Consider the following 27,997-nt stretch of genomic DNA (forward strand, 5'->3'; position numbering starts at 1 on the left):
TTCAGTGGGGCTAAAATCTCCTGATGAATAAAAGGCATGAACAGTTGTCCCCTGTTCCCACAGTTCCAGTTCCTAGAATTTTAGTCACCCTGTGGTCAGTCTCAGTCTGAAAATATTAAATGGAAAATTTCAAATACAAGTTATGCTTGAAATTGCACGCTACTCTGAGTGGCATGATCAAAGTCTTGAATGAATTGCCCCTCTGTCCAGTGTACTCATGCTTTTTAGACTACCCACCCATTCATTAGCCACTGAGTAGCTGTCTCTTTCAGTTCAATTATCTTGGTTTCATCAACAGTGCTTGTGGCTAATTATTATTTTACTGAAAAATAGTCCCAATAGGCAGAAGAAATTTTATTACAGTATATTTTTATAATTGCTCTACTTAAGAATTACTGTTAGCCGGGTGAGGTGGCGCATGCCTTTAATCCCAGCACTTGGGAGGCAGAGGTAGGAGGATCACTCTGAGTTCGAGGCCACCCTGAGACTACATAGTTAATTCCAGGTCAGCCTGGGCCAGAGTGAGACCCTATCTCGAAAAACCAAAATAAAAAATAAAAAATAAAGTATTACTGTTAACCTCTTACTGTGCCTAATTTATAAATTGAATATTATGCAGGCATATACTATAGAAACACACATATACATATAGGGTTATTTCAGGCATTTGTGAGAGTGTCTTGGAATATACCCCCTGTGAATAAGAGGGGACTACTTACATCCCAGAAAATTAACCTATATCTAAACTTTGACTTTTGAACTGGCCAAATTAGTACCAACTTTCAATTAAGAAAAACAGGTGCATTTAAATCTACATCAAGACACTTTGCAAACCTTTTCAAAGAATAAAGACCCAAATGTGTTGGTCCCACAAAGCTGATCTTCAATTACATGTAAAATTTTTAAGGAAGTTCCATGTTTATAGATATGTGCTTAAAACAGATTAACTTACACTCATTTATTTATCTTGGCAAATAGCACCATAGATTTACATACTGTCAGATCCTACCGAAATCTCATCTTTTGCTTTTATCTCCCCTGTAGCTTGTTTTATCACTAAACACATATATACAGCAGGTCCTTAGTAAGTGAAAAATGAAAATAATCACTACCCAAATGAATCTGAAATTTTCAACACAGACACTTCCAGACCTGCGATTATTTTTCTAAGAAACACCCTTAGACATTACTGTGGCTGTCAAAGCTGCCTAGATTCCTGCTCAATCATGTCATGTTTTTTTGATGAAATAAAATTGATCCAAACTAGAACCTTAAGATCTGCTTTTCAAGAGGCTCAGACAAGTAAAGTGCCTTGCCCCGGGAATGTAATGTCCTTTTAATGATCTCAGTTTTACAAAGGTAATATATTTAACTACTAAAAATCTAAATGCACAGGATAGAATCACTTGGACTCGTTGCTCCTCCCCATAGAAATCACAGTGTGATCAGATCATATCAAGCATCTCAGAAAATAATAGGCTAACGGTGTATCTGAATTACCATGAAAGAAGTCTTTTGGGAGGCATACCTTTACAGAGTCAGCAATTTCCTGAAGACCCTTTGCAGCAGCGTCTTTTATGATTGGTGTAATCAAACCTTTATCTGTTGCCACAGCCACTGAAATGTCCACACTGGGCAGCTGCCTTGGGCCTTCTCCATCCCAGCTGACATTAACACCTGGCATTTGCTGCAAAGAGAAACAAACATGCTATGGAAGACGCACCTTTAGATTAAGGGTTCACAGAAAAGTGAGTGACAATATAATGCATTTTCCAAAGTAAATACAGCCAAACAGAAGGGAATAAATAAAATCTTAAGTTCGAAAAAAGTGTTTTGGATCTCTTAGTTACTGTGTACGTTTGGAAAGAACAAACACTTTTTTGTAGCACGCTTGAGCAAATTCCGATGATAAACATGTTTTCTCAACTCTTTCTGTCATGGCTACAAAAGAGACTTCCTTTGTTAAACTAATTGCCAGAAGATATTTACTGTTTTTTATATTTCCTGCCTCATGTGATGATCAACATGACCTAAGAGAGACAAAAGGACAGAAAACAGAAGTGATATTCAACCTCCTTCTTTAGGAAGGAAGACTGATCTTTCAGCACAGTTCTGGAACATGTCTTAGTAAGCCCTCAAAAAATGACCTCCCTACTTAAAAGCAACTTTCTAAGAATCACAAACAGAAAATATATGATCTATTTAACCAAGAACTACACTGAAGGATGAAATGAATGTATCAAACCACTAAATGGCTGGAAAATGTACATTGATCATAGGACAAAATGGTATTTAAAACAAATCAAAACTATTCTCTGCTCAAAACTTGTTTCCGCCGGGCATGGTAGCACATGCCTTTAATCCCAGCACTCGGGAGGCAGAGGTAGGAGGATCACTGTGAGACTACATAGTGAAATCCAGGTCAGCCTGGGCTAGAGTGAGACCCTACCTCAAAAAACCAAAAAAAACCAAAACCAAAACAAAACAAAACTTGTTTCTTACACAATAAGAAGTCCCCCTGAACGTCATTTAGATAGGGTGAGGCACGTCTGCTAAGACGATGTTTTCCCTGTGTTCAGGCTTCATACTCTTCTCCTTCACGCTCAAGGACAACCTGCATCTCACTTCTCAATTTTCTTTCCCCTGGTCACACCTTCAGCAATGCCATAATGCCAACAGAATGAAAAAAGTCCCAACCCATCAAAATTTTTTTAACTTTCCAAACAACACTAAAATAGACAAAAAAAAATCTATAAAAACAAAACCTCAAACCCTACAGATGAGTGACATCTGGTAAGTAAATTGAACTGGAATCTATGTAGTAAAAGCTTATGGGACGTGATCTCAGCTGCACGTAAAGAAAAACTCATAATCTTAACCCCTACTATAAAAGTTATTAAAGTGATCACACCCAAGTTTTCCAGGCAGTAACAAAGAAAGGAAGAAATACATAATACAATAAACCAAGAGCACAAGTATGAAGAACAGAAGCAAAACGAGTTTAGATACCCCAGACAGTGTGGACATTGAAAGAACTTTTCCAAATTTGAATGACTCTAGTCTAGTCTAGGTGAATTACTTTGGGAATGTAAATGAAATGGGCATTTTCTGAGAAACTCTAAGCTTCTAACCCTTTCAAATTAATTGAAATAAGCACAGGTAAAGAGTATAGAGCCCAAATTTCATTTAAGATGGCCATGACAGCAGAAACTGTTAGGCGTTTGCTTGCTTATTATCTTTACCACTTAGGATATGTTTGGCACAAGATATTGGATCAACTGGCATTCACTGAATAGTCTTTGTCCTATTATAGTTACATTGCTGGTGTCTTCATTTGTAAACCACAAAAAGTTAAAATAGTAGGATACATTTGGCAACAGGATTATACAAATTCCATCTTATGTTAAAAGTCAAAGTTTTGGGTTTTGCCACTTACTTTAAGAGTGACAGCTGCTGCCTTGATGATGAAATCATTCACAGACACTTTAATGTCATCTGCAAGAGAAACATGCATGTTAAAATGAGAGCTCATGATAGAACACTGACCACTGTAGTCCCCAGCTTCTAAACTATGAATGGTTCTGCTTGGCAATGAGGACAAATACCACAGACCAAGCAACTATGAACGTGAAGTTCACTTCTAGGGGCTGAGGAGAGAGCTCAGGGGCAGATTATGTATGTTGAATGTGCAAGGCCTTGGATTCAATTCCCAAATTCACTTCTGGGCCTTGATCAGAACTTTGTAAAAGCACTTTTGGATTGAAGAGAACTTGAAGGATATATTACAACTACAACCAGAAAGAAAATAACCAATTCTGTGTCACTAAAAAGATATGGTCTGTTTTTGCATAATCCTTAGGTTTTATATGACATTTTATTTTTTCTCAACTTCAAATATACTCATTTGTATACATCTGATGTTGACTATAATAGAAAAGTGGCAAGATTATATATACTCATAAAGTGTGTTTTAATTTTCTTTTTAAAAACTACAATATATAGCCGGGCGTGGTGGCGCACGCCTTTAATCCCGGCACTTGGAGGCAGAGGTAGGAGGATCCCCGAGAGTTCGAGGCCACCCTGAGACTACATAGTGAATTCCAGGTCAGCCTGAGCTAGAGTGAGACCCTACTTCGAAAAACAAAACAAAACAAAACAAAACTACAATACATGACAAAAACAATTTTAGACAAATAGTATTAAATACAAGTTAATTTTTTTATTTTTATTTTTTTCATTTTTATTTATTTATTTGAGAGTGAGAGAGAGAGAGAGAGAGAGAGGGAGGGGGGGAGGGAGAGAGAATGGGTGTGCCAGGGCTTCAAGCCACTGCAAACGAACTCCAGACACATGTGCCCCCTTGTGCATCTGGCTAACGTGGGTCCTAGGGAAATCAAGCCTCAAACCGGGGTCCTTAGGCTTCACAGGCAAGCGCTTAACCACTAAGCCATCTCTCCAGCCCAAATACAAGTTAATTTAAAAACAATTTGTGTGTGTGTGCATGGATGTGCCACAGCGCCCACATGGAGGTCGGAGTTGTCTGTGCTCTAGCTTCTGTGAAATAGGGTCTCTGGCCACTGCAAACTACCAGACTGCAAATGAACATCAGACTGGCTGGTTCATGAGCTTCGGATTCTCTGCTTTTCACTGATGTGGGTTCAGAGATGCACGTACCACGATGTAGCTAGCTTTACATGGGTACAGGGGAATTGAACCTGGGCTGGCAGGCTTTGCAAGAAAGTGCCTTTAACTATCTCCCCAGGACTATAAGAGCCTCTTTTTAAGTCAACATGACAGGATACAGCAACTGCCTACAATGAGGCAATGCTGGCATAAGTCCTACGGCCAAGAATAAAATGGGGTTCTCTGAGATTCTTCCCTTCCCGAGGTACTGATCCTAACTAAGCATTTGATTTATTCCTTTGCTTCGCCAATGGGCATGAAGGTGTTGTACAAAGTAAACCATACTTTCTTTCAAGAGCTTCTAGAAAGATTTTCTGATCAAGATCAAGTCAAAGTATGAGACAAGGAACATACATCCTGTTACTACAGTGTCATCCAAAAGTAAGATGGAGATTTCAGACTGAGATTACATCGATTGTCTGAGCCCACACACCACAAAACTGTTGTAGGAAGTGTCAGCTGCCTATCACAGGTCTTCTAGTTCTCATCTTCAGAAACATAACAAGCATGCTACTTAAAATCTCTCTCTCTTTTTTTTGAGGTAGGTCTCACTCCAGCTCAGGCTTACCTGGAATTCGCTATGTAGTCTCAGGGTGGCAGCGATCCTCCTACCTCTGCCTCCTAGGTGGTGGGATTAAAGGCCACCATGCCTGCCTGATTTATGAGCAGAAACATAAATGGATTTCCTGGACAGACTGTTCATGATAACTACATGCCAATTTGGTGTATAAAAATTGAAATACGAGAGCACAGTGTTTTGTGACTCGCTCTGCTTACCTCACACAGCCCCTCAGCCTCCTCTCACTCTCTCTTCTACCCATAAGCATAGAGACGACTGAGTGCCAGTACTGCCGAGGGCTCCTCAGCACATTGCCTCAGGCCATGGCCTTCACCTAGAATTCCGTCTTTGCTGCATTCCAATAGTCACAAGCACTATAGAGGTCATCACTTCCTTCACCCTGACACACTTTCATTTATTGACTCTGATGTCACCCAAAAATCCCCACTTTATTTATTTATTTATTTTTTTAACTCTGACTACTCACTCATTCCTTCCTCTCAATGCTGGCTGGTTTCTTCCAGACAGCAACTCCGAGTGCCACAGTTCACACACCATTTATATAACGACGACTCCTCCCCCCCAAACACACACACAATTCTGTGTCTACCCTGCTGTGCTTGGAGCTTCAGGCATGCATATCCACTTTCTCACAGGACATTTAGGCATTTCAAATCGAGCATATGTAAAGGAAATTTCATCTCTATTAATTGTTTATTATAGAAGAAAATGCAAACCATGATGATATTTATGCAGAGACAGGAAGCTGGGCATAGTGGCACACATATCATTCTAACACTCAAGAGGCAGAATTATCAATTCAAGGCCAGCCTGGGTTATATATTGAAATTATCTCAAAACATCAAAAATTATAAAATAATAATGGGAAAATAGCTTATAAGTGAATAAAACATTTCAGGAGTTGGGGACAGAGGAATGAATGGGCAGCTATCTTTTAGTGGTTAGCTTCCAGATTAGCACAATGAAGAAAATTTCCTGATGAGGGCTGGAGAGATGGTTCAACATTAAAGTACTTGTTTGCACAGTCTAACGACCTGGCACCCACATAAAGCCAGATGAACAAAGTGGTGCACGCATCCGGAGTTCATTTGCCATGGTTGGAGGCCCTGATGCACCCTTTCTCTCTCTGCTTGAATATAAAAATTGTTTTTTTTAAAAATAAAGTTCTGTGATGAATGATCGTAAAAGAATATGAAAAAACTCTAAAAGAAGAAAACACAGGATGAAATGATACAATTTAATGCCAAGAATTCACTGAACAGACATGGTCAAAGTGGTACACTTTGTTATATATATTTTGTTTTTTTTTTGAAAAGTATTTATTTATGTATTTATTTGAGCAAGAGAGAAAGAGGAAGACAGAGAAAGAAAGAGAGAATAGGTGCACCAGCGCCTATAGCCACTGCAAATGAGCTCTAGATGCATGTACCACCTTGTGCACCTGGCTTACATGGGTACTGGGGAAATCAAACCTGGGTCCTTCCTTAGGCTTCACAGGCAAATGCCTTAACTATTAAGCCATCTCTCTAGCCCTACACATATTTTTCAACTAAAATTTAAAGGAGAAACCAACCTAGATCAAAAGCTTAGCTAACTGCAGTCAACCTGAACTACAAGAAACTGTCAAGATAAGAGTGAGTACAAAGCAGACCTTCACTTTGATCTACAGAAAGGAAAAACAGTGTCAAAAACAGGAAATCTACATGCATTTGTTACTTTCATCACTGTGACAAAAATACCTAACAGAAACATCTGAAAGGAGAACGTTTTAGGCTCATAGTTTTAGAGGGTACCGAGAAAGGGAAGGCAGGATGAAGTTCATGGAGAGAGTGTGTGTGTCACGGACTCCTATGTCTTGGCAGGCTAAGACGGAGACAGAACCTAAACAGAAACCAGGTCTGTGGTACAGCAAGCCCAGCACCTACTTCTTCCAGCGAGGCCCTGCCTCCCCAAAATTCTCCAACCTCTCAAAAAGGCACCACCAGCTGGGAACCAAGTATGTAAACACAGCAGCCAAGTTCAAAGTGGGATACTGTAGGTAAATACATACTTTTCTCATTTTAAAAGAGTTGATTTGGGGCTGGAAAGATGGCAAGTGGCCATAAGCCCTTCTTGTACACGCACAAGGGCCTGAGGAGTTTGATATGCAGGACCCACATAAACAGCGGGGTGTGGCTACACACCTGTGTCCTCAACCCCATGGGGAAGCAGGGATACAATAATTACTGGACTTTTTTATTTTAATGTTTCATTTATTTATTTATTTATTGGAGAGAGAGAGAGAGAGAGAGAGAGAGAGAGGAAGGAAAAGAGAGAAAGTGCATGCCAGGGCCTGCAGCCACTACAAACAACTTTAGATGCATGTGCCACTTTGTGCATCTGGCTTACATGGGTCCTGAGGAACTGAACCTGAGCCCTTAGGCTTTGCAGGCAAGCGCTTTAATGGCTAAGGCATCTCTCCAGTCTATGGATTATGGATTATTAAAAAAAGGAAATCAGCCAGCTCTGGGATAAGAATGAGAAATTTTGGCTCAAATAAGAATGGATAGAATGGGCATGGTGGCATATGCCTTCAATCCCAGTCCTTGGGAGGCAGAGGTAGGAGGATCACTGTGAGTTCAAGACCATCCTGAGACTACACAGTGAATTCCAAGTAAGCCTGGGCTAAAGCAAAACCCTACCTTGAAAAACCAAAAAAAAATTATAAAGATTGATATATCTAAAATATACTTATAACCAAAACAATCTTAAGTGAGTTATTCAATTTAAACTTTTGCTAATGTTTAAGGACTGTTTTGTTCAGCTAGCATATAAAAGTATTCAAAATCAAAATAACTATTCAGCCTGAGCAAGTCATTCCTATGACTTCCACATGAAAGTTAAAGGAAGCCAAAATATTCATCCTCTATGTGCTGAAGAAATCAAAACCCAACCCACTAAGGCAATCACTGCGCTATTTGTAGAGTTCAGTGCACTCCTGTGTTAGCTGAAGGCACATGTCTGATGTCACATAAGACAGTTTGGAGTAAAGGCAGTTAAGAACAAAAATCCTGTTGTGCACAATAATAATCTATGATAATATGCATAAGAATCTATGATTTACTCAACACTACAGAACCAGATTATTTCATATAGAAAAAGCACCTTTTCCCCTCTAGCACTGAAACAAAGCCAAAGCCTAATTAGATTATGAAGCCAACATAAAAGCTACACAATGTGCACATTATAAGGACTTGATGATAATACGCATGCGCGCTAAGTTCAGTGCAACTTTACTGACCTCTGACCAGATCTTGCCTGACTTTTAAAACTGCTCCAACGTCACAGTTTGCAGTAGCATATGCATGAGGTACGGTACTTTTAGATTCCGTTAATCTCTTGGCAATAACTCTTCGGATGTTGCTAGCAGGGATTTCAGTGAATGTGCCCTACAAAAATGAATATGTAAATAAATAAAAATAAATTATTCAAAATATAAAACCATAAATTTCTTTTTTACAAAATGATCTTTTGAGGACTTAGTATTTTGTTACTGAGTACCCCGCAAGTTTATTTCTTTGGATTTTCAGTTGCCCATTGAAGGGTCAGGGGCACAGAGAAAAATGCAGTAATCTGAAGAAGGAAATCCACCAGCTATCTTTGGAAAGCCATGGAGCTGAGGGACAAGCTCTCCAGCATCAAGCAGGCCACCTCCACAGGAGAGGCTGGGGGCAGCCTCCCATTATTACTTCCCCAAGAGAAAAAGAGAGCAGATGCGGGGAACTGGGGTTCTGGAAATGGAACCACAGTTCTGTCTAGAAGTTAGTGTGATGCAAACAAATCTGGTTGGTGCTAGGAAATCAAGAACGAAGCCACTTGGGAGTACTTCTGGTATTTATAACTTTAGGCGACTGTTGGACTGATATAAGTATTCATAAAATATACAGTACTTGTGTTTCTTTCTCATTTATCTTAATATCCTACTCAGAAAACCTTACCACAGCATTAGGTTGTCCGGGGATGGACACCGCAGGGATCATTGGCCGAGCAGAGGGCGGCCCGGCGGGGGCTTGAGGGGGCACAGATGCAGATGGGGGAGCTGGGGCTGGTCTGGATTCAGTAATCTTTCCCATCTGCTTCAGCTTGACCAGTTGGAGAGCATCTCTGGAGATAAGAGTAACTAATTAGATAATTGTGATGAGCATCAGGGAATAGGACAGTACTTAGAAAATAAAGGTGCAAAGTGAGGGAGGAGAAGAAATACAAAGACTGAAAGCACACAGCACACGGTCTATACCTGTGCTAGACAAGCAAACCCTCCCAATGAGCTTCTGATTCTTCAATGGCCTTATCAGAATTTCTAATAATAAACCTATCTGAAATGATAATTATACTCCCCACAACAAGGCCTTGCCTAATTTTATGGCAACCTGGCAAGCAGAATTCTGAGATGGCCCTAGCATTCCTGATCCTGGAGTATATACTCCACATTATCCCTCAGTACTGGGTAAAAATAATCATTTTTAAAAAGTGAATTAGTCTTTTAGTGGGAGATGTTATTACTTACATGAACAATTCACTAATTAAAACGACCTCATGCGTTATGCACATGAAAAAATTTCACATAGCATTCAAAAACTACCAAGTTTATTATATTTATGGTCTTCATTAGGATATTTACTAAATTATCATTTATTCCAACACAAATTAGCTTGCTTATGACCAGGAAATCAAATACCCTTTGGATCAATACACTATCAGCAACACAATACAAACCGCAGCCCCATTTAGAACAAAGATGACTGAACCAGTCACAGCCCTGTGCACTTCTCTGTAAAGCGCAGGTGCTGGCTCATATGGAAAACCTCGAGTCAGGCTACTGGAAAGTACTCTCAATTTAAATCAATAAAACGTTTATATTACCCAAACAAAACTTCAAAGTCAATTTAAAGATAAACTGAAGATTAACAATCTCAGACATGCCAGATGTGGTGGCGCATGTCTTTAATCCCAGCACTTGGGAGGCTGAGATACGAGGATCACCGCGAGTTGAAGGCCAGCCTGGGCTAGAGTGAGATTCCCCCCGCCTCAAAAACAAAATAAAACAAAAATACAGACACAGTTAATGCTTGGGTTTGTCACCAAATCAAAGGAGTGAAGGGAAGGCTGGCCACTGCTGACCACTTTTGAGGACAATTACGCTTCATGTCTTGGGGCAACACAGCAGGCAAAATCCTGAGAGAGCCTGGAGAAGCTCCTAATCATCCCTCTAGAATGTACGTGGGTCTGAGGGGATTATGGATTATTTTTCATGATTATGTCACATTATGTGACAAAACTAATGAGACTGTATATGTGACAAAGTTCCCAATTAAACTTACTGAGGTGCTGGACGTATTAGGTATGGACACGCAGGGTCTCTTGCCACTACAGACACAAGGTGGTTGTACCAGTTTTTGCACCTGGCTTTACACAGATACTAGGGAATCAAACCCAGGCCGCAGGCTTTGCAAATAAGTGCCTTTACCACTGAGCCATTAATTCAGCCTGAACTCAACTTTAAATACAACTTACTAAATGTTTCAAAGAAGTAACAATTTAGGTTGGTTTATACATGCAATCTAAAATGTTACCAAGGTGCTTTATTCTACAAAGAAGTTTTAACCAATTCGGGTAACTGATTAGACTAGTAATGTATCTAAAATAAAACACAGCAAAGAGATAAAGAGTGGTATGTGAGAAGAAAGTTATTTTACAACAACTGCCAGGAAAGGCCTGGCAGAATGATGTGAGAGCAAGACTCAGGAGTTGGAAAAGTAGCTGTCCAGGCAGAGAAATGTGGCTTCAAGGAAAAAGAAAGCGGCCAACAAGGAAAGAGCACTTAAGATGTCAGAGAAGTAGGCACCAATAGCTTGAGACTGGTAATACTGCCCCAACTGGACAGGAGCTAGAAGACAAACATGTGTAATAGACAGCCTCATGTCACTGGCATGAACTTCCAAACCAGGCAGTTATGGAGGAAGGGATTTATTGAAGCTTACAGAGGAGAAGTTCCATAATGGCAAAAGAAGCTGGCCCACTTTCACAGGTCCAGGCAGACAGAAATACCACCGTGACCAGCATCACAAGCAAGTGCACTCCAGGAACTTCATAATGGCAGAACTAGGCACTCTGCATATTTTAGGCTGGAGTTCAGATACACTTTAGGGATGGACCCTAGGATCAGCCCACCATAACACCTCCAGCCACAGATCAGATCTAAATTACAAGGTTTAATAAACACTTGAGGGCTGGAGATAGAGATGGCTTAGTGGCTAAGGCATTTGCCTGCAAAGCCAAAGGATCCTGGGTCAATTCTCCAGGACCCACGTAAGCCAAATGCACAAGGGGGCGCATGCGTCTGGAGTGTGTTTGCAGTGCTAGAGGCCCTGGTGTGCCCATTCTCTCTCTTTCTCAAATACACAACATATATTTTTTTAAAAATAGAAAAATAAACACTTGAATCTATTGGAGGGCATGCATTCAAACTACTACAACAAGCCTTTGGGCATATATGTGAAGGAGTTTCTGTACTGGGTTAACTGAGGTGGAAAGACCCACCCTGACGGCAGGTACCACCACCCTGGGCTGGGGTTCCAGACTGAATAATGAAGCTAGCTGGATACCAGATCTCATCTCGTTCTGCTTCGGAGCTGGGAACCCAATGCGACCAGGTGCTTCACACTCCTGACATCGTGCCTTCCGTTTCACCACAGACTACATCCTCAAGCTGTTAGCCAAAACAAACCCTTCTCTCCTTAAGTTGCTTTTCTCAGGCATTTTGTTAAACAAGAAAGGTTAAGTATCAAAGCTGTCAGGGCCTGGGTCAGACTCAGGTCTAGCCAGATGCAGAGCTGGTATATTTACTAATACTTTCTTCATATCCGTGTCCCTGCCATGCAAAAAAACCTAAGGCAGTGTTTTCCTGTAAGAATAGACCAGTAGAGATCAAAAATTGGGGTGGTTTGAATCAGGTATCCCCCATCAACCCATATGTTTTGAATGCTTAGTCCCCAGCTGGTGGCAAGTTGGGAGGCGGAGACTTGCTGGGGGCGGCGTGTAGCTGGGGAGGACCTTGAGGTTTCCTGGCCTCAGGCGGCCAGTGTTAGTTCGGCTCACTCTCCTGCTGCGCTTCCACCTGCTGTGTGCAGTCTCTGCTCATGCCACGCTTCCCCTGCCTCCATGAAGCTTCCCCTCAGGAATGTAAGCCAGAATAAACCCTCTCCTCCTGTCATCTACTTCTGGTCAGGTAGTTTTGTCCCAGAAACTCAAAGGTAACTACAACAAGCATATCCAAGGTTAACAGAATCCTGGGATTAAACAAAGAAATGAGAACAAAAGTAGGACCTCCTAACAAAGGCCTTCTCTCTACCACACAGTCAGAGGAATCCAGCTGGTGACAATGCTGATTCTCAAAGGTGAGCCACAACTGGAGAGAGCTATGAGATAACTGGAGGTAAGGGAGGGATGGTCCTGGGCATGATCTTGTGGACCTTTAAGACTAACTACTGTCTGGAAAATATATTTTTAAATATACTATTTATAAGTTTGCATTTATGTATAATGATAATTTGACTGCTGATACAAGCCGTGGGGACTTATGTCATGAACCAGAATGATAGCCAGACAGAAGTGCTGGCTGGCACTGATACAAAATAAGGCCCATTGATTCAGAAAAATGAAAAGGAACTTTCCTTTATAGAGCTCTTAACACCCAACATTAGCTTATTACCATTTTATGTGAGGCTACACATCTCTCTAGCAAATGTGTTATCGATGAGGCTTTAAATGAAGTTAAAAGTTAAATATCAGAGTGGTAACTCACAAATGTATTCAGTTCCTTATATAGAAATCACTAATTTATTCTCAGTTTTCAATTCAACACAATCACACAGGGAGACAGCAGATTTCTACACTGCCAGTATGTGAGTACATCTACTTAAAATACAAATGCGGGGACACTGAACAGACACTCTCCCTATTGGTGTGATTACCACTATGTTCACAAGAAAGAAATTGCTTAGTTTTACGCCTGTGACAATTAAGATTATCAGGAGAACCAGAACCGGGTAAGGAATAAAAGTAAACAAGAGTCATTAATCATGAATAAGCAAGTCAAAAGTAATTCTGACCACTGGTTAGCAATAAATTTTTACCACTGATTTTACAGTTACATACTTCATGAAGTAATAAATGTTAATTGTTCCTTAAAATCAGCCAACAACTTAGTTTCTATACTACAGAGATTACTTTAATGATTTCTACCTACTACATAACTAATCAGACTAGACCTAAATAACTGGGTAGACACTAAGAACAATAAAACGTGGGAGGAAAGCACATAGACAATGCACGTCTGCGCAAAGGCCGAGGCCGCTCAGGAGGCTCACTCACACGGCACCTTCTCCATCACAGTCTGTCACCAGTCATTCATGTTGGTGCACCGTCAACTCATTCTGCACCTATCACTAACAACCACACAACTGCCTAGGGTAGCCAATTCAATAAAGCCAAACATTACTACAATTAAGACTTAACCCTTAAATATATCAAAGACGCTGAGGCTTCAGGCAAAGAATCCCAATGTGTTCTGTCTCTAACTGTGGCCTTATACTTGCCTTCAGGTTCCCAGGCTGGCCTCACCCAACTCTGGCAGCACTCCCACCTCTGCTTCCTGGGGGCTGGGATTAAAGGTGTATGTCCCCACGTAGTCACAAGTTCAGGCTGACGAAAGTCTGTAGGTTTTTGCACAGCACTCATTCTGGCTAAAACCTTTGTTTGAGTACAAAATTTACAAAGCAGCTCTGACACCTATGGCTTTCTTCACAAACACAATGGGCTAGAGGTATTTCCTCCACTTGGAACTGAAGGATATAGTTGCATTTTAAGTTGACAATGTGTAGAAGATGTCCCTCACCATTTCCAGAATGTGTGCTAAGGTGTACTGGTGGCAGCTTGGGCAAAGCCTCAAGTTTTTCAACTGTTTTACAAGATGTTGTTTTTATTGATGCCACCGGGGCAAAATTTTTCTGTTACAAACTTCACCTTAACACTAAACTTAAGATCTTTAGTAGTACAAAAAGGCAAAATTCCTCAATAGTGCATGCATAAAGGATCCCTTTTGTCTCATGAAATCTTTTAACAATTCATACTTTGAAGACCAAAGGTTGACTTTCTTAGAGTTAAGGAAAAAAAGGACAAGAAGAAACCTGGGTAATAGTGAGAGGAAGACGGCAAAAAAAGCCACAAGTCTAACTGAAATACTAGTTCTTGATTGTCAAGATAACAGCATTTTGTTTTCTTTAGGAAAATTACATTCATATTGTAATTTTCAAATCTAGTTCTTTAAAGGATATTTACACTTATGCTAAGCATGTATGTAGCTGGGCATGGTAACATGTGCCTGTAATCCCAGTACGCAACAGGCAGAGGCAGGTTCGAGCTAATTGGTATTCTAGTGAGATCTAGGCTAGTCAGTTTGGGCTATATAGTGTGACCAAAAATAAAAAAAAGGAAAAACGAAAGAAAAAAAGAAAGAAAAAGGGCAAATGTGGAAGGGAAAAGCTGCATTTCTTTACTATTCTATTATTAAGCTATTTTGCAAAAGGTTACCTAGTCACCAGGTTCACAGGTCTTCTCAGATCCTATGCTCTTTGACTTTTCAACCTTCTCCCAATATCTTCCAGCACAGGAATTTAGATATTGCCAATCTCCATAACTACTGCTGTATTACCAAACAACTCAATCACACTCTCTCTAACTCAAACCATCTGCAATGATACAACTCCATCATGACTTGTAAGCACTAACAACAGCTTTAGACATTTCTCTATTAAGGCAACTGCTTTCCCCAGACTCCCTGTTAAAGCTGTTTTTGAAGCCAATATTTTCAGTATCTAGATAAGAATACCAAACCTGTTGCTACTGTGTTACACTCAACATTCAAGCATTCACAAAGGACTTATCGTCACGATGCTGTCTGTATCAGAACCTCTCTTTAGTGACTGCTACCCACGACCAACTCCAGTATTCATCATCTCTTACCTGATTACTCTATGAGCCTTACCTCTACTTACCTTGCACAAATTTACGTTCTTCTGTGGTAATAGAATTATGTACATTTCTCTAAATATTCAATGATACATGAATTAAAGATAAACTCTTCAACCTATTCCTCAGAATCATATACAAGGCAAGCCTTATGTTTATGATAGTTGTTTTTACAGAATTCTATTAGGGCATAGGGTGGCAAGCAATTAGAAAAATTACGATGCCAATAGTAGAAGCTAAATAAGGACTGGCATTGGGGAAAAACAGGCAAAAGTGGCTATATTTTAGATTTAAAAAAAATATCGTATTTACTTATTGGAGAGAGAATGAGAATGAGGACTCCAGGGCATCCAGCCACTGCAAACGAACTCCAGATACATGTGCCATGTGCAGTTGGCTTACGTGGGTCCTGGGGAATTGAACCTGGGTCCTTTGGCTTTGCAAGCAAGTGCCTTAACTGTTAAGCCATCTCTCCAGCCCTCAGATTTTTTTTTTTTTTTTTTTTTTACAAGTTAAATAGAATCTTTAAGCCCTGTAACTAAAAATGCTGGTCTAGGGTGTGGCCTTTAGTCAGTTCTCAGGATAGCTGATTTCCATACAATGGGTGTGGCATGAGAACCACACACACATTTGCTTAACTGACTAGTATTGCCATAGGATAGACAAATGAAGACACCTAGGAAATAAAGCTTTACTATTTTCAAAAACAGCAAAAATAAAATAAAACAAAAGCACCTAACAGTAGGCCACTGCTCTGGTTAACAGTAAGCTAGTGAAAACAAGGCAACGTTTCTGGCCCACAACTTTTACTCCATCACAACTTACAAAAATTCTGGCGGGCGTCATTATTTCTGGCCTATATTAGCTACAGATGGGATAAGGCTACTTCCTTAAACAGGATCTCGATTTGCAGCCCTCTGAGTGAGTGCCAGTGGAGGTCCAGCATACTGCTGTGAGGACTCCACACTGGGTCACAGGTCGATGTGATTATTCTGTCTTCTTTCTCTTAGACTAAGTCCCAACAGAGACTCAAAAATGTAAACAATTTCTTGAACAGAAAGGCTACAATAAAGATGTCAGTTCTGTGAACTAAAGTTCCTAAAGGGCCTTGCATCTACTTACTTCCAACAAGGCTGACTGGACTGAGAAAGCTGCTGTGATCACAGAGGGATGGAATGTTACAAGTCAGAGCCAAATTACCATGGGCTGCCTTTAGCCCCTTAATACTTATTTATTGCCCACCTGTGTCTGACCTAGCATGCTGGTGACAGCCAGGTACAACCTTTTTGCAGTGTACTAACAGACCGGCTTCTACCAACCCTAAGGCCAAGAATGTCATCAGGTGACACTAGAAGCCCACAGCAGAGATTTCCCTGCTTGGCTACAACCCGCATACCTGAGGTTTCCACCAATGTATCTGAAAAGTGCCTTGACTTAAGATGTTCTTTTCTCCTATAACTATAAAACCCTCATGAAATCACTAACACATTAGAACATGGACTTTGAGATACCCTGAACCTGTTTTCACAGACCACAGTCACTCATATTTGGCTCCAAAATAAACTCTCATTCCCTCTGGGGTGACAGCTGTGTTTTGTGTTGTCAGTTCTAAGTTAATTCAATGTCATTTCACATCTTTCCTGCTTCCCACATATACAGCTATAGTTGCTTTAAATTTATTTAGAATAAACTAATCAAACTATTATTTATGTTTATTATTATACCACTAAAAAGCCATTTAAGACTAAGAGATGTGATACTTCTGATTATAAAGTATGTTATAAAATAGTGGTATTAACTGAGACAAACAGATGAATGAAACAGAAAAAGAAATCCAAAGAGACAACTAAGTGCACATAAAAACCGCTCTGTAAGAAGTAAATGAAATTAAAATATTTAAAAATACATTTTAGAAATTGAAATGTCATTGGTGATGCTTTTATGCAAACTTGAGAAAATGTTTCACTGTTCTGTGCTCTGATTTTCTGCATTTATCCTATTTTTATGGCTCTGGATGATAAGTCACTGAGTTAGAACTATTCTTCCGAATTGCTGCAATTATTCAGAAAACAATCCTGTCATATAATATAATTTACACTGACAAAAGCAATTAAAAGCACCAAAGAACTGTACTTCACTTTAAATTTTAACACTGAATAGGCTCTTTTAAAAATCTTACCAGAAAAAGAATAAACAATGGAATTGGATATTACAAAAAGTATACACATACTCTTTCGTGAAGATCCCTCGAGGGCCAGTAGCTGTGCCCTGGCTAGCATCCAACGCATGTTTTTCCAGAATATTGCGGGCAGCTGGACTTAAACGAACCCTAAGAATAAAACAGGAAGATGAATGAAACTCATTATTTTTGAATTGATTCAAATAGACCTAAATGTCAACAGTTTTGCCGATAATTAAAAAGGTAGCTAAAATGACTCACAAAGATGGTCACAGTCAAGTAAATTAATCTGCATCAATTTAGTTTATTTTGTTGTCAAAACATTTTTGTAAAAATTTAAGTAGCTATTATTTCAGAATATTCTCTAAACAATAGCAGTTATTCACTAAAAAAAGAACATTTGACTATCCTTTACAAACCTCCTTTTTACACACAATAAGGAACTAAATACACTGTTTCTTCCTGTATTTATGATAATAAGGCTAGACATTAATTTACCACGTGAAGCATTGGGTACAGTGGAGTGGCAGCAAGTGCAATCACTATTGTGGGGCCACCACCACCCCCATCTGCAGTTTGTTCCTTTCCCAGAGTGAATGGGCACCCACTAAACAATACTCCATCTCTCCTCCTTTCCAGGCCAGGACCACCATTGTTCACCTCTTTGTCTTTACCAACTGAGTACTTTAGTTATGAGAATGGGATGACAGTGTTTACACTGTTGTGACTGGGTGTCGTAGAACAAATTCCTCTAAATTGAACGTTCCCTCAAGAAGGGAGGAGTGAGTCAGGAATCAACAGGTCTGGGAGGGCTGAAACTTTAAAAGGTCACAGGACCACTCCTCACAGCCACAGGAGCAGTGAACAACTGACCAGGGGCAGATTCTGACCAACGTTGCATAGCAATTTTTTTCTGAATTAAAACATTCCCTTCTAGTGGGAGGCTCAAGGGACTCAGGAGGGCAACTAGTCTGAGGAACAGGTTGCAAGACACCATGCAGAGATTATTTTTGAAAAAAGGGAGGGGGCTGGAGCAATGGCTCAGCAGTTACGGTGCTTGTCTCCAGAGCGTAACCACTGGGGTTCAAGTCCCCAGTACCCATGTAAGTCAGGCGCACAAAGTGGCACCTGCATCTGGAGTTTGTTTGCAGTGGACAGAAGCTCTGGTCTGCCCACAGTCTGTCTCTCGTCAAGTAAGATTGTTTTTAAAGTGAACAACTACTTGGGGGAGACTCTCCCAGCCGCCCTACCTCACAGCCTGCAAGGCCTGCAGTGTTCCGCGGAGACGAGATGGCAGGGAGGGCCAGCTCCGCTGCGGTGAGCTTTCTGTGATGCAGCTGCCTGGGAGTCGTGCTCCCGAGAGGCACGTCCATGCTCCTGTAAGTGACCCTTCACCCTGCTCTGTAAGCAACCCCAATAAGCTCACTGATTAACCAAAATGGGTTTTGGTGTGATTGTATGGTAGGTCCTCCTGAGCCCCAGCTTTGGTAAACATGCACGTGTTTTCACCTCCCCAGCAAGACTTTCAAATGACACTGGGTTGTTTACTCAGAGACTTCAAGGATTGTCCATGTTATAGCATGTACCAGAATACCCTTCACATACATACATGTATGTGCGTATATGTGTATATATATGAAGTGTGAGTTGTTTGCACCACTGTCAATTCTATATGAACAGATGCTCCTGTGAACATATACATACATGCACACATATATATGTATGTATGTGTATATATAGAAAGATAGATGTATATATGTATGTGTACATATGTGTGTGTGTGTGTAACTTGTGCTCTTAATTCGGGGTTGTATCTACCCCAAAGCACAACTGCTGGACGCTGTGGCTGCTCTAGTTTTCATACCATGTGCTTTCCACCACAGAGCTTCACTTTACACGCGCAGAGCAGCGTGCAAGGGCTGCACTTCCTCCTCATCCTCACCAGTGCCTGCCGTACTCTGAAGCTCTTTCTGAGAGGGGTCTCACATGGCTCTGACTCACGTTTCCCTCACACACAGTGAGGATGAGCATATTTCCGTGGGCTAATGGCCTGTTCATCTTCTTAGGAAGACTTTGTCCACCTTTAACTGGATTGTTCTGTTGTTACTGGACTGTACCTTTCATATTCTATTTCAAGTTCTTAGTACTTAGGAAAAAGCAGAAAAACTAGAAAGGAAAAATAAGTAACACTGAATTTTTTTTTTTTTCCTACGAGGGAGAGTCTCACTCTAGCTCAGACTGACCTGGAATTCACCATGTAGTCTCAGGGTGGCCTTGAACTCATGGCGACCCTACTATCTCTGCCTCCTGAGTGCTGGGATTAAGGCATGCACCACCATGCCCAGCTAATTATACTGATTTTATACACTGATTGTTACAGGGACTCAAAGGGACACACCAAAGGTTCTATGGCTAGCTAAGTGTATGTTCCCGCATTAAGACCTTCATACAACACAATGCCTTATGCTCAAAGATGGGACTAAAACAGGATGGGGACAGGAACAACTGTGACACTTGTGGGATGTTCTGAGAAATACCTCAAGTTGATACCTTAATGTTACCAAGCCTTTAGATGTTTCAACACACTGAGATTTGAGATTTTTATTTAAGATTAACTGATTGCCAAGCACTTTGTTTTAATGACTTTATGAGCCTTGGCTGTTCAGGTTCATAGGAATTGCAATTTTCCTGATTGTGTCAGTTCGATTCAAGTGTCCCTCATAAAGTTAGGTGTTCTGAATGCTAGATTCTCAGCTGATAGAGATTTGGGAATTAATGCCTCCTAGAGTATATTGTTGGGGGTAAGCTTATGGGTGTTATAGCCAGTATCCCCTTGCCAGTGTTTGGCACACTCTCCTGTTGCTATGGTCTACCTTATGTTGGCCAGGGGGTGATGTCCACACTCTGCTCATGCCATCGTTTTCTCCTACTATCGTAGAGCGTCTCCTCAAGCCTGTAAGCCAAAATAAACCTCTTCTTCCCACAAGGAGCTTTTGGTTGGGTGATTTCTACCAGCAATGCAAACCTGACTGCAACACTGATCATGACAAGATGGAGCACACACTTACTTTTGCTTCACAAGATCATTAACTTTAACACACTGCTGAAAACCTTTTCTGATCTTCATAGTAAACCAAAGAAAGGAAATTTCAAGGGAGATAAGGCAGTGAAATCACAAGTACTCTATGTGATAAACAGAATTATCAGACACTACATTGTATGCCTATGTTAAGTCATAGCCTTCATAAATGTGTCACAGATAAAATGTGTACAGATGAAAACTAAAAGCAATTGTTAATTCAAACTACAATAGATACTGATATGAGAAACTAAAAAGAATATTACAAAATGAAAAGGTGTCTATAGCTCTTTTTAAACACTATTTGCACGTATACGTGTGTGTGTGTGTGTAGGTAGGTAAGTAGGTAGTGGGGGTACCAGCAACTGTTGTCTCTGCCAACAAAAGCCAGATGCTTGGGTCATTTTTTTTTTCATCTATCTTTGTATTAGTGTTGAGGAATTGAACCCCAGCCAGTAGGTTTTGCAAGCAAGGGCCTATCAGGGTTGAGCCATCCTCCCAGGCCCCAAAACAGCTCTTTATAGGAACTTCTCTCTATGAAGAACTTTTTCTTCAAAGAAAAATTCTGCATAATTATAGAGGATATAAAAATAAATAAATGAACCGGTAGACTTCATTACTGAATGAAAGACTATAAAATAAATATTCTAAGATATCAGTGGTTTAAAAGAAAAAAAAAGTGGAAGACCAGCAACTTCCTACTTAATGCAAAAAGATGCTCTCAATATAGTAATGATGTAAAACCCCAACAGCAGCTACAACAATGGTTCCGACTGTGGTAGTTTCACTGAGTGCCCCACAGCCTCATGTGTGCTTGTAATTAAGCTTCCTACTTAGTACCAGCTGGTGGAGCTTCTGCAGACTGGAGCTTTGCTGGAGGAGGGATGCTACTGGAAGTTGTTTAAGCTCGCTCCACCTAGAACCTAGACTTCTTCCACCCAGAAATGTAACTGTGCTGTCCAGCCACTGCTCTCCCTGCCTTCCCCCGCCACAGTGACACTGTCAGCTGAAGGAACCCTTCCCCTTCCATCAGCCACTCGTGGTGTTTTGTCCCAGCCACAGGAGGTAACTGCAACGCCCATGAGAAACACGCTTGAACATGCATGTTCAAATAAACATACTCACTGCAGTGTCCCCGCTGCAGGTTCCTTCTTGACAGACACCTGTGGCTGTGGAGTGGGCTGAGGCACTGCTGGTTTTGAAATGGGTGGCGGAGGACTGACAGCTTCGGGAATTTCAACATTCTTCCAATCTTCTCCTTCTCCAACTATCAAACCAATCAATGAGCCCAGTTTTACATTCTTAGCTCCTTCTTCAACCTGTATTTTAAAAAGAAATAATGACAGAGATAGAAAGGCTTATGGTCACACACAGTCATTCTTTCATGGGACAGTTCTATACCTGTGAGGGGGACCTCCCAATTTAAAGCAGCTACCTTCTCTACTCTCATTGCCCTTCCTCTAATCTACCAAGGCTCCCTTCTGCAGTGAGAAACCGCCTTCTCTGTCTGGCAGCCTTCAGCTTACCACGCACCACCATTACTCTCAATTACTACAAACCCAAAGCAGGAGAGTGCGGTCACAGATCTCAATCACTCGCCGGCCCCAGTTTCAGAATTCTGAGGGCTCATAAGGGTTAACTCCAAAACATTTCTATGAACTAAAGATAAAACTTCAGGCAAAACTTTCTCTGTAAATTTAGTTGGGGGCGGGGGGGGAGGAATGTTCAATTATGCCAGATAGATCTAGTTAACTATTCTAGTTATGTTAAGTATATAGTCTTTCTTATTTTATTCTTTCCCAGTAAAACTATTAAAAATCCCTCCCCAAACAAAATAAAACCTCTTGAGTTTTTACTAATTATGTCAGATACATAGAAGTGTCCCAGCTAACCAAACATGTTATCAGAGAGTATCTGCCAACTAAAAACGTAAATAAAATCAAATATGGTTTTAAAAATTAAGATTAAAGGGGCAAAGAGATAGCAGTTAAAGACACTTGCTATAAAGCTTGATGGCCCAAGTTCAATCCCCAATACCCATGTGAAACCCGATGCACAAAGTGGCACATGTATCTGAAGTTCATTTGCAATGGCAAGAGGCCCTGGCATGCCCATTTCTTTTCTCTCATTTTCTCTTGCCTTCCAAATAATTAAGCAAAATTATTTTTGAAAATTAAGGTAGCTGGTCATGGTGGTAAATGCCTTTAACCCCCAGCACTTGGGAGGCAGAGGTAGGAGGACTGCCGTGAGTTCAAGGCCAGCCTGAGACTACATAGTGAATTCCAGGTCAGTCTGATAGAGCAAGACCCTACCTCAAACAAACAAAAAAACTTAAGATAAAGTTATTTTAAACAACACTAATTTATTTTAAAAGGATGATGCTAATTTACTTTAATAAATATATTTTTGATTTATTTGAGTGAGAGAGAGAGAGAATGGATGTACCAGGGCCTGCAGCTACTGCAAATGATCTCCAGACACATGTGCCACCTTATGCATATGACTTACGTGGGTATTGGGAAACTGAACCTGGGTCCTTAGGTTTCACAGGCAAGCATCTTAACTGCTAAGCCATCTCTCAAGCCCCCCTAATTTACTTTTTAAAGGAAGCTTCTAGAAAACCTTTAGATAGCAATATTTTATAGGTTTTATACAAGAAGAAAATGTCACCCCTTTAAAATTTTCTCCTATTCCCTCTCAATTATTCTGAATAAAGTGCATTACAGATAGGTTTAATGACTAAAACAATGACAGGCTACGTGACATTCATTAATGGAGTAATTTCAATGAAAAGTATGATTCCTGGAATCAGTTGACATTTCAAGGTAACACTAACTATGATGCTCATTAGCATGTACACTATTCTTAAATTAAAAAGGTATAAGTTCTAAGGGTTATTAGCAAGCTTTCTGAGCTTATTACTTACTGATATAGAACAAGATCAATGTTTTAATGAAGTAGTTCATGTCTTTATGACATTGGAGTATAGAAGCAAAGCTCAAAAAATTACAAATAAATTCATGAAACCATTTAGTTGCTAGGTTGTTTGTCATATAAGAAAAAATTTACTTCTGTGGACTGTTCATTTCCTATGACTAGTTCTTTTTAAAAGATAAATTAAGTATATATTAGGCTAATCTTTTTCTAAAAATGTTGAATTATCTGCTTATGAATTGCTGACTCAAATTCACAAAGTGACTAGAATTTTCTAGAATTGGTAGAAAAAACATTGGGATATGAAGTCCATTTGAAAACTCCTTTCAAAACTAAACCAGACATAAGATCACTTATCTAAGTGCAAAGAACATGATTCAAATGCAAACCAGCCTTTTAAAAAGGAGGAAATGTTTTAGAAATATCAATGGATTTCTGAAATGTTAAGTCAGACACTATTTGAAGTCTAAAATGTACACTCTACCTTCTGTTTCACTGAATATAAATCATACAAAAGATCCCATATATATACCCTATCAACAGGACACTGACACTTTCACAAGTGGTCAGTAACATGTGTACATTATCATTTACTTTATCAACACATCTAATGAAATTTATTTTTAAGCACTCACATTCTCCTCATTCACAAACATGACACCATAGAGCATGAAATCCAAATATAATGGACAAAAATAATGTGACCACCAACTTGAATATATAAGAGAAGCCAAAGAAAATAATGTTATAGCTTCACTTAAAGTCATTTAAAATGATGATATTAGCTCTAGATAACTTGACATTTCCTATTCCCTTATGCAGTGAGAGATTTTTGGGGGGTGTGCTAGATTTCTTCAGACATTTACTTATGTTATAGTTATCATATATTCAAGCTGTTGTAGGCCAGTAACCAAAGAAAAACCAATACTATGCAGATTGTTTTAGAAACCTACTATTTCCTCACCAGGCTTTCTACTTAACACCTGGTGCTCGGGAACATCTCAGCATCCAAGCTGTTCCCATGAACTGAAACAGAACCAAGAGTGACTGTTATATTTACAGTATCTCCACGCTCAGGTAGTTTTTAAAATTGCTTTAATATTCATGGATGTTAGTTTTCAAAAGTGTAACAAATAAGGGGCTATACTATGAAAAACTAACAACTAATATACTGTAAATCCCAATTTAAAAAAAGCTATTTAGGGCTAGAAAGATGGCTCAGTGGTTCAAAGTACTTGCTTGCAAAGCCTGAGGACTAGGTTTGATTCCTCAGTACCCAAGTAAAGCCAGATGCACAAAGTGGAACATCTGTCTGGAGTGCCCCTGCAATGTCTAGAGGCCCTGGTACACCCATATTCATATTCTCTTTCTGATTACAGATAAATAAAATATTTAAAAAGTAATATATGTAGTAAGCCAAAATAAAATTGCAAAAATTTTGATGGGCTGGAGAGATGGCTCAGCGGTTAAGCGCTTGCCTGTGAAGCCTAAGGACCCAGGTTCGAGGCTCGATTCCCCAGGACCCACGTTAGCCAGATGCACAAGGGGGCGCACGCGTCTGGAGTTCGTTGGCAGTGGTTGGAGGCCCTGGCACACCCATTCTCTTTCTCTGTCTGCCTCTTTCTCTCTCTGTCGCTCTCAACTAAATAAATAAAAATGAACAGAAATATATTTTAAAAAAAATTTGAAATTTGAATAATTTCAACATTCTATAGCCTTTCACCTTTGAATGATCAAATAGTACATACTTGTATGGCAAAGCATAATACAAATTTGTCATATTTGTATTATATATTTGCATATATTTGTCATCAATAACTAAATATTCCAGAAGCCAGATCAGAGAACCTCTAATAAACTCACCAAGTTGTCATCCTAAGACTATTAATTTATCATGAAAACATTTGCTCTCCCATCTGCTATATACTAAATTTAGGATTAATCTCATGACTGATCCTACTGGTGCAATAATTAAGCTTTCTATACAAGTTAATAGTGATTAAACAATTTTTAAAGCCCTTCTATTAAATGAAAAAATTGGAAATAAGCCACGAAATTATTTACACAGATAGCATTTTTTCTCTACCAACATATTAGGAAAATCTAAGCATTCTTCTTGTTCTAATTAAAATGGCACAAATATTTGAGATGCAAAAATCATAACACAGCTTACAATGAAAATAATAAAACTGTGACTGAAAGAACACAAAAACTTCTCAGAGTCTACTGAACTAAATTACTAAGAGTAAACAGGCTATGCTTTCTTTTTTCCCACCCTGAGGTAGGGTTTCACTCTAGCTCATGCTGACCTGGAATTCACTAATTAATCTCAGGGTGGCCTCAAATTCATGGCGATCTTCCTACGTCTGCCTCCCAAGTGCTGGGATTCAAAGGCGTGTGTCACCACACCTGGCTTGGGTTATGCTTTTTAATCCTTTCAAAAATGTGGACTCAAACTAAATACTAGAGTTTTACTGTTTAGTTTTTAGCATCTCTTATTTTTAATAAGCTCAATGTTCTAACTTCTTACATAGATTTTTTTTTTAAAAGGGGGGGGGAGGGCTGGCGAAATGGCTTAGTACTTAAGGCACTTGCCTGCAAAGCTTAAGGACACAGGTTTAATTCCCCAGAACCAGACGTATAAGTAATTCCTCAGTAAAGCCAGACGCTAAGGTTGCGCATGCGTCTGGAGTCCAGCTGCAGTGGCTGGAGGCCCTGATGTGACCATTCTTTCTTTCTATCTGCTTCTTCCTTTCTCAAATAATTTTTTTTTAAAAAAAGCAGCCAGATTTACAAAATGGCACATGTGTCTGCAGTTTACACATGACTATCCACAGAGGTGCGACTTCCTTGTACAATTCAAACTGTAGAGGCCTAATGGAGTCTTCCTATCCAGTCACAATCAACCAATACAAAGAACAAGACCGCACAAACAGGCATGGGGCGAATGGTCACCAAAAGCTGGTCAGACAAATGTGGCAATGGGAACAGCAACATTACTGTGCTCTTGGGACGAGCACTTAATCATCTCTACCATCCTATGGCACTAATCATTTCCAGTCTGCTATGAACAAAAAGAAGGTAAATGATAGCAACTGGCAGAACTTTTGAGCCATAGCCAATGGGCAATATGATTCCAGGTGGCAAATGTTCTAGAAGTTTAGAAACAACATGGGGGTGGGCTTCACAAGTGACCATCTGCACGGTCCTCAGCATGCTCCTGCCATGGACAACTTCAAGCAGCCTATCTCACCTGCCTTTCACCACCCCATTACAAAACCATCATGCACATTACAGAAAATTTAGGGGGAAAGGCAATTTTTATACCTCAACAATAAAACCTTTTGAACATCTCAATTAAAAACCTGTAATTAAAAGTGCACTCAGCAGTAGATAACACAACATATAGTTTATAATTTTACTTCAGGGAGCTTCTCTTAAGAAAAAAAACCCAAACTTACCACTATTTTGGCTAAGATGCCGTCGTCATTTGAGTCCAAGGTAACCACAGCTTTGTCAGTCTCAATTTCACACAGGGCGTCTCCAGCACTCACCGCTTCACCTAGAAAACAGGGCGGGGCTGTTCGGTCTCATGGTTTTAACGTGTGGAAAACATGACTGAACAACACAGCATCCGGGAGATATTTCTGCCCATTCTCTCTCTCTCTCTCTGTTGCTCTCAAATAAAATAAGCATTTAAAAAAATTTAAGGAATTCTAAGTAAGTACTTTTCTCTCTCTGTGAATGTGTGCACATGGATGTATATATGGATGCTTTGGTATGTACTCCCAAAGCTCCATGATGGATATAAACATCATCTTTTTAGAGATAATAACAAAAAAGCATGTTCTCTGGTATAGATAAATTTCAGACCCAAGGACCCCTCCTTTTTCTCTGGAGACAGAGTCTCACATAGCCTACTCTAGCCTTGAACTCACTAACTAGCACAGAATGGCCTTGCATTATGATCCTCCTGCTTCCAAACCTTTCAGGTGCCTTCATTTTGCACACAGTCTGACAAACAGAAGTTTTGCCATTCATAACACTTTTGGCTAACATGTTAGGACTAATTCAGAAACAGTCAGTACCGCCAAACAGCACAATGAATCACCTTACCGCATAAATCGTAAATATACCTAAGGTCCAGTAAGACCATTTCTGTGTAGCAGAAATGATAGGGAAACTCAATAGCCCGAACAGAGGCTGATACTACAGATGTGCAGGTTCCTGGTCTGGAAGCATGTGGCAGGGAGGGGAAAGAAGGACAGAGGCTTCCTCTGGAACAAAAGGGAACTACAAGCAATCTGCTGAAGCCAGGAGACTAGTGCTGGACTGACTAAAGCCAGGCTAAGCCAGGGTTCCACCCGTAAAATGAGGCTGGCAGAATGGCCCAAGCTTGTTGACTGAGACTATGGCTTTAGCCAGAAGCCACAGGAAATGGAAGACCAGATCCCAGCCCTAGCCACCCTCTCTC

At 40.1% G+C, this 27,997-nt stretch overlaps 1 protein-coding gene across 1 annotated transcript in view; it reads right to left on the reverse strand.

Moving 5' to 3' along the window:
- The window catches only part of Pdhx (pyruvate dehydrogenase complex component X), a 61,574-nt gene that overhangs the window by 8,095 nt on the left and 25,482 nt on the right, over window positions 1-27,997 (reverse strand). The window contains exons 3-9 of the mRNA XM_004660814.2: window positions 26,985-27,085; window positions 21,715-21,908; window positions 17,562-17,660; window positions 9,241-9,406; window positions 8,544-8,691; window positions 3,437-3,495; window positions 1,529-1,687 (exon numbers count right to left, since the gene is read on the reverse strand). Coding sequence (XP_004660871.1) covers window positions 1,529-1,687; window positions 3,437-3,495; window positions 8,544-8,691; window positions 9,241-9,406; window positions 17,562-17,660; window positions 21,715-21,908; window positions 26,985-27,085 — 926 coding nt within the window. The remainder of the gene's footprint in view (window positions 1-1,528; window positions 1,688-3,436; window positions 3,496-8,543; window positions 8,692-9,240; window positions 9,407-17,561; window positions 17,661-21,714; window positions 21,909-26,984; window positions 27,086-27,997) is intronic.

Source organism: Jaculus jaculus, chromosome 8 (assembly GCF_020740685.1).
Source record: "Jaculus jaculus isolate mJacJac1 chromosome 8, mJacJac1.mat.Y.cur, whole genome shotgun sequence".
NCBI lineage: Eukaryota > Metazoa > Chordata > Mammalia > Rodentia > Dipodidae > Jaculus > Jaculus jaculus.